General features: G+C 23.5%; 1 protein-coding gene across 1 annotated transcript; it reads right to left on the bottom strand.

Annotated features, from left to right (window-relative positions):
• Positions 1 to 960: 960 nt before the first annotated feature.
• Positions 961 to 2,103, bottom strand: LOC127744827 (cytosolic sulfotransferase 5-like). Its single transcript, XM_052257463.1, has one exon. The coding sequence runs from the start codon at positions 2,032 to 2,034 to the stop codon at positions 1,015 to 1,017; it is 1,020 nt and encodes a 339-aa protein (XP_052113423.1). The 5' UTR covers positions 2,035 to 2,103; the 3' UTR covers positions 961 to 1,014.
• Positions 2,104 to 8,558: the final 6,455 nt, after the last annotated feature.

The raw sequence follows: 8,558 nt of genomic DNA on the forward strand, positions 1-8,558 counted from the left end.
CTATTCAATTTTAATTGTCAACTATTAAGTAAACAAATTCGTTAATTCAACATTTAGAACCCTGTGACTGCAAGTGTTATTGAGGAGAATAATGCGTCCAAAAACACCTTGTTGCTATTTAATTAATCCCCAATATTGTTGTTGTTGCTATTTTTTTTTAGTTAAGAACTTAATTGTAGGTATGAATTCATTGCACTTTAACTTCTTTGTAGGTTTACATATGAAAATATAGTGGCAAACTGAATGTTATGAGTATTATTATATAACAAATTTGAAGCCATTTCTTTTAATTTGGTTGGTGGTTGATGATTAGATAAATTTGAATATCTAAATGTTAGATATATTTATTTAAAAAAATATAAAATCCTTTTTTTTATTATAATATAAAATGCTTCTATAAATTTATATTAAAAAAAATTATATATTTGTTTCTACTTTTTCTTCTTCATATAAGGAATTAAGGAAGTATGTTTTTTGATCTCACAAATAAACGACATCGAGAAAATCGTTTTAGGTACGACCCAATCAATTAAGGTCAGGAACACATTGGGAACGCAAAAAGAATCAGATTTAGATAATGAGTAGTGACACTATAAAATTATTTATCTGGATCCAAATTAATATTAAGAAAAAAATATAGATAAATAATAGTATTATTGAACAATATAAACAATGAACTTAAAAAACTTATTCATGGAATTCAATTTCGCAATTTAATTAGTAGAAACACTTCTTTTACTCTTAATACATGAGTTACTCTTTAGCAATATCTTGTGATTCGATTCATTGAATAGAATTATATCATACAAGAAAGAACCTCTATGGTATATATAGAGATGATACTGAAGTTATTGATACCATAATCTTTTTTCCATAATAATGTCTCATAACTTTGGCCGGGCATAGCATCATTCCACAATAATATATAGTAACGCTTTCTACTAATAATAAAAATAAACATTAGAAAAAAAAATTATTTATTATATGTCATAACATTATTATTACAATAATCATCTAAAATTGAATCCCATGTTCAGTCAATTTATTTGCAATAATATTGTTCAATTTTTCAACCATCTCTGTTGTGAGATAGTTTTTCCAATCTCCAACTTGGCCACGACGAAAAAAAATATTGTTTTCTACTCCAAAAGATGTCTTTCCATTGGTGTTCACTTCCAAATTGCTCAAATTATCAAAACTACAAAGCTTTAAGATATCATCCATCACTCCAACAGCTTCTTCTTCTCTAGAAAAAGGAAACCCTAAAAATTCAGCTAGTTCTTTCAAAACAAGCAATGGATTCATTTTGATCTCTTCATACTTTAGAAACATTATCTTCTTATTATTTGAACTTTTCATACCTTCATTCCAATACCCTAACATGTGATCCCAAAAGGGTCCACCAGGACTCACTCCCTTGCAAAACATCTCAAAAGCATCTTCAAGTGAGAAGTTGTCTGTGATTCCTTTTCGCAATTTGTTTGTAAAATGCCAACGTGAAATTAAAATGTCTTTAGGATCTCTACAAAGGTATACTATCTTACAAGACGATTCTTTTACTGAATTCGGTAACGAGACATAGGGAAAATGAGTGGATATGATCCTTGGAGAAGAAGAGAATAACGATGATGACCGCGACAACGAGTTGAAATTAGGAAGAAACTCATTGCTGGAATTTAGGTCAAACTCCAAAAAGGGTACAAGAGCATGAGGGTTATTATTGATCAAAGGGTGATTTTGGAAATTCGGATACTTACTTCTATTTACTATGGAAAATGCTAATGCCTTAAGCCAAGTGGTGCCTGATTTTGGAATTGAAACAAGGAAGATATCATTGTCATTTGCATGAAAGTGCTTTTGAAGAGTTACTAGGGCTTGAAGGATAAAAGGGTTGTACCAAAAGCCTTGGTATTGGTAAAGGTGTTTTTCTGCCCAACCATTTTCCATTGGCAGGTTTGATACCAAATCCCTAAGTTCTTGGGGTAACTCATCTTGAACAAATTTTTGCAAAAGGGAGGGTTGATCTTCTGCCATGCTGCCTAAAATTTCTTTTGGGAAAGAAAAGCTTAATTTGATTATAGAGCTTGTGGATTTGATTGTTGGTCCAACTACATACTTGATGGGTATTTATAGATGTATTTATCATTTTATAACTTTTTTTTTAAATTAGAGTTAGGGAGATTCAAAGCCGTGGATTAATTGCCAAAATTTACGAGAATTATAATATTTTTTTATTTTTTATTAAATTCATTAAAAAAATAGTAAATACATTATGTTTTCAATGAATATAAAAAAATAAAAACCCAATAATTGTCTCCAAATAAATATACAAACTAAGGAAAACAAAGTTTCTGTTTTTCATTTACTAATGTTAGAAACTGATGTGAATACACAAAATTATTATTACATAACACAAATTTTAATTAATATAATTAATAACACATTTCTTTTAGTTGACCTTTAAAATAAACCTTTCTTAAAACCCTATGTGTTTTATATGATCGTTTGTGTTCTAAATAATAATAAGCCAATTATTGAATGTTATGGTCCCATTTTGTTTCCTTTCGCCAGTGTTGCCACCACAAAGATGGAACACTCAACTAAATTTAGCGATGCTTGAAAAAGAAAAAAAGAAATTGTCGGCAGAACTTGCCAAGAAAGAGAAAAATATAATAAAATAATATTAAAAATTGGACATACATCATTATTTTATAGGGTACACTTAAAATTTGATCTCTTTCTATTCCGATAAAAATCTGTCTAATATAGAGTCAGGTAATTATCTGCTTTAATAAGACAGGTGTGAATTGGATATCCATAAATACAAATTGCGTTATTATTCCTAAAGTTTAAGATTTTTTTTAGCTATAAAATGCCACATTAAAGTAAATGTATCTTTGAGATCCCTACATGCACATATAGATACATTACATCTATCATTTGACTCTTTTATTGACTTTAACAATTTCGATAATAAATTAAATTGGATTGCTCTATCTAATAGTTAATTTATTAGTCTATTTAAATTTAGGAAGTTTAAATTATGTTTTGTATATATAATAACTCATTAACTAACGATAAATTTTTAAATAGAGCTTAATATCGTAGTAAATTAATCTTTGTCTTATTGAATTAAAAAATACCATAAAAAACCAACAATGACAAAGGTTAATTAGTCTATGTAGAGAGGATATGCATATAAAGAAAAATGAAATAAATATTAAGAGTATGTAAGTGATGATTGAAATATGAAAGAAAGTGGTGGGTTAATATGTTTATATGAAGATTTTTTATGGTGTCTAAATTTCATATGTAGAATTTAAAAATAAAAGAATAAGTTTTTTTTTATTTCTACTTTTAAATAATTTAAATAAAAAAATTTATAGACAAAAAATTTTCCTTATATAAAATCAGAAAAGTAAAAATAAATGTATATTTGTGAAAATTAAAAGTGAATTGAATAAGACATCATGTGTTATGTTATCTATATAAATAAAATAAAGTTATATTTTTAAAAAATTAAAAAAACTTTAGCATTTAATTTATTTTAATTTTGTTTTTAACATTTCAAATATTATTTAATTATATACTTTATTTAATATTTGAGAATTTGTCATTTATTATTATTTTTATTATATTATATAATTAAGAAATACTAAACTTATTTTATTTTAGGTGAATACTATTCAACCTCCTCTAAAATAATATGTAAGTTATCCTTCATGATGTATCAAATTTTAATTGGTTATTATCTTAACCATAATTGGATTATTTTGTAATTTATTATTTGAGATGGGTAATGGTATAATTTATTAAAATATCAAAATCTCACTTCTATAGATTGAAATATTTTTCCACTCCTCAATTCTTTCTTTATCGCGTAGCTTCGTTCCTTCCAAACATCGCAGTCGTCGTCGTTATCTACTGCCCTCTCACAGTAATCTTCAGTGCATCATTTCTTAACTACGTCGTTGAATTTCCGTCCTTCCTAATGCTGATGTCATCTCACTCGATCCCTCTTTCTGCTGCTGTGGATCACTACTTACTAATATAATTAATGGTTAGTTTGATTATTAAAATTTTTATTAAAAAAATATATCTTTATTTAATTACATAATAAAATATATGTTTATATGTAAAATATAATAGAATATAATAAAGTAAATCTATTTAGAGTACTTAAAATATAATTAAAATTATAAACATATAAATATAATAGTAAAATTTGTACTTTAAACAAGTAAACATATGCTTTATCATATATAAATTATTTAAAAAAATTGAATAAATTGTTAAAATTAATAACACAAATTTAAAATAATAAAATCTAACATTTTTACCGTATTTTTTATAATATTTTATTCTTTNTTCATATTTTATTATTTAATTAATATTTAAAAAATTATTTTTATGAGAAATTATTTTTTGTATTATCTTAAAAAAAGAGACCAATATAACATTTTAAAAAATAACGTAAAAATAATATTTTAAATAAAAAATATTTAATTTTAAAATTTTTAAATACAAAAATAAATTATATAAATATTTAAGAGATAAATATAAAATACATGCCTAAAATAAATAAAACATATAAATAGAAGTAATCTTGAGAAATAGAAAATTATTTTTGTCTGTTTTATTTATTTTAGGCATGTATTTTATATTTATCTCTTAAATATTTATACAATTTATTTTTGCATTTAAAAATTTTAATATTAACTATTTTTTATTTAAAATATCATTTTTATGTTATTTTTTAAATTGTTACATTGATCTCTTCTTTAAGATAATACAAAAAAATTATAAAAATAATTTATTTAATTATTAAGTAAATAATAAAGTACTAATAAATTAAAATTTAAAAGAATAAAAATACTATAAAAAATACTTGTAAGAAAGTTAAATTTTATCATTTTAAATTTGTGTTATTAATTTTAATTATTTATTCATTTTTTTAAATAATTTATGTATGATAAAAGATGTTTACTTATTTAAAATACAAATTTTATTATTATATTTGTATATTCCTGATTTTAATTATATTTTTAAGTACTTTGAATAGATTTATTATATTATATATTATATATATTTTATATACGAAGTATATGTTCTATAACTAAATAAAGATATATTTTTTAATAAAAAATTTTAATAACCAAACTAACAATTAATTATGTTGATAAGGAGTGATCCATTGTAAAAAGAGAGATCGAGTGAGAGGACAGAAGATCAGAAATGATGAGACGATGTTGGCTCTTCTCGTCACAACGACGATGGCGAAGCTACGCCATGAAGAAAGAATGGAGGAGTAAAAAGGTAACATAAGTGGGAGTTTGATATTTTAAGAAATTATATCATTACCCATCTCAAATGATAAATTACAAAATAATCTAATTATGGTTAAGATGATAACCAATTAAAATTTGACACGTCATAAATGGTAACTTACATGTTATTTTAGAAAGGCCTTGTATTCCTCTCTTGGATTTGAAATTGTGTTACCAGGAAGACTATTAATGGTCCTCTTATCAATTTCATTAACTTTTGTGGCTAATTGACCCATCCGAATCTCCAAGTTTTAAATTGTATTTGTAGACCTCTCATGTATTTGCTTGCTCAGTTGGCCCATTTGTACCTCCAAATTTCTAATGGAGGCTCTGGTTTTCTGTATAAAACTCCTCCTCATCTCCCAATTAGAATCTTGTTGGAATTGAGAGTTTGCCTGCTGAGATGGTTGTTGTTGATGAGACTGAAATTAGCGGTTATTATGATTGTTCTGTTGAAAACCGCCGTGAGAATTATTGTTGAAATTCTAAGATCTATAAGGTTGTTCCATCCACCCAAGATTGTATGTCTTAGAGTATGGATTATTATTGGAATTTTTAGTGAGTTTAATTTTGATGTATTGACAGTGTAAAATGTGTTTTACACAGTTGTGTAATTATATTTCGTCTTTTGGATGACAATTCACACTGTCTATAAAAAATAATTATTTTTTTTACGTAGTGTTACGTCATTAGATGTAAATATAAAATTATTTTATACTAACACCATATTAAAATTAATTTATTTTTAATTTCCCTTTATAACAAAAAACAAAATTTCTTATTACAATTTTCATTTTTTAAAAAAATCAACTCTCCCAAAATATATATTCTCTCTTGCTACACCATAAAAATGGCAGTATTACAAATGCTATTTTGACATCAATATTTTTTAAACAATTAAATATAATTTTTTTTGTTTTATTAATTAAAAAAATTTAAATATATAAATAATTAATAACAAACTATTTTTATAAGATGTCAAGAATATGTGGTGTTTGAATAATATTTTTTTATAAATATCTATATGTACCCAGAATAATATTGACAGATATATTGATATAATATTTAAATTAAATATATATAAATATTACCGTTAATTTAAACGTATGTAAATATGTAAAATTATATATTTTTTTGTTGGTTAAAATATGTAAATACATTTTTATATTTGTGAAATTGAGTATATCTAAGTCATCAAAAAAGGAAAATGGAATATATTAAAATAAATAAATATTAATAATTACCATTAATTTAAATGTGTATAAATACATAAAGTTATATGTTTTTTTGTCGGTTAAAATATGTAAATATATCTAAGTCATCAAAAAAGAAAAAAAGGTATATATTAAAATAAATAAATATTAATAAATTTTTGTGTGTAAAGTTAATATTTTTGGAGAGAGAGAGTGTACATTCAAAAAGTCCAAAAATAAAAAAATCATACAAGGTCTAATATTATCTTTAATAATTAATTAACATAAATATAATTAACCTATTTAATCAATACATTATTTATATGTTACATAAGACAAAATATACTATATTTTATTTATAACATATTAAATTTTGTCTTTTGATTTACTCTCTTTTTAAATACTTGTCACACTACCTTTTTAATAACACAAACATACACATATAAAAAAATCTTTCTTTCTACATCATAAAACTCACCTTAAAATAAACCTTTCTTAAAACCCCATGTGTTTTATATGATCGTCTGTGTTGTAAATAATAAGCCAATTATTGGATGTTATGGTCCCATTTTGTTTCTTTTCGTAATAACAGTGTCTAGTTGCTCAATCACTTCAACAACTGTACAAAGTTTTTCTATCGCCAGTGTTGGCACCACAAAGATGGGAACACTCAACTAAATTTAGCGATGCTTGAAAAAGAAAAAAAGAAATTGTCGGCAGAACTTGTCAAGAAAGAGAAAAATATAATAAAATAATATTAAAAATTGGATATACATCATTATTTTCTATATATATAGAATATACTTAAATTCTGATCTCTTTCTATTCCGATAAAAATCTAGCTAATATAGAGTCAGGTAATTATCTGTTTTAATAAGTTTAATTATTCTCTCGATTCTTATAATTTTATTGAATTTTTAATTAAGTTTTTATATTTTTTTAATTAAATTTTATAATTAAATTTATATCGTGACAAAAATATTAAAATTAATGAAATATTTTATTAAATTATACAGAATATTCAGTCAAATATTAAGTATATTCGTTTTGTTTAACAGAATATTCTGTTAATTCTAACATTTTTATCACGATAGAAATTTAATTACAAAATTTATAACAAAATTTAATTAAAAAATATAAAAATTTAATTAAAAATTTAATAAAATTATAAAGAGTGATAGAATAATTAAATCCCTTTAATAAGGTAAGTGTGGATTGGATATCCATAAATACAAATTGCGTTGTTATTCCTAAAGTTAAGATTTTTTTAGCTATAAAATGCCACATTGAAGTAAATGTATCTTTGAGATCCCTACATGCACATATAGATAAACTACATCTTACCATTTGACTCTTTTATTTACTTTAACAATGAGGATAATAAATTAAATTAAGTTGGCCTAGTGGTTAATTTATCAGTCTGTTTAAATTAATGTTGGGATTCAAATTTTGTCTTATAAATACAATAATTTATTGGCCAATAATAAACTCTTAAATAAAATTTAGTATCACAATAAATTAGTCTTTAATTTACTAAACTGAAGAAAATACAGTTGAAAACTAACAATGAGGATAGTAGCCTTTGTAACCATAGAGCAAGGTTATTAATTAGTCTATGTAGAGAGGATATGCATAAAAAGTAAAAGATAATTGCCGTTGTTTATGAATGTGTTAAGATATATATGAAATAAATATTAAGATGAGTATGTATGTGATGATTGAAAAATGAAAGAAAGCGGTGGGTTAATATGTTTATATGAAGATTTTTTTTTATGGTATCTAAATGTTATATGTAGAATTTAAAAATAAAAGAGTGGGGTTTTTTTAATTTTTACTTTTAAATAATTTAAGTAAAAAAATTATAGACGTAAAAAAATTTCCCTTATATAAAATCAGAAAAGTAAAATTAAATGTATATTTGTGAAAATTAAAAGTGAATTGAATAAGACATCATGTGTATTTATATAAATAAGATAAAGTATATTTTTTAAAATAAAAAAATTTAGTATTTAATTTATTTTAATTTTGTTTTTAACAT

Source organism: Arachis duranensis, chromosome 1, assembly GCF_000817695.3.
Source record: "Arachis duranensis cultivar V14167 chromosome 1, aradu.V14167.gnm2.J7QH, whole genome shotgun sequence".
NCBI lineage: Eukaryota > Viridiplantae > Streptophyta > Magnoliopsida > Fabales > Fabaceae > Arachis > Arachis duranensis.

What these genes read in the sequence shown, in the direction of transcription:
- LOC127744827 (XM_052257463.1), bottom strand. Translation starts at nt 2,034, where the DNA reads ATGGCAGAAGATCAACCCTCCCTTTTGCAAAAATTTGTTCAAGATGAG.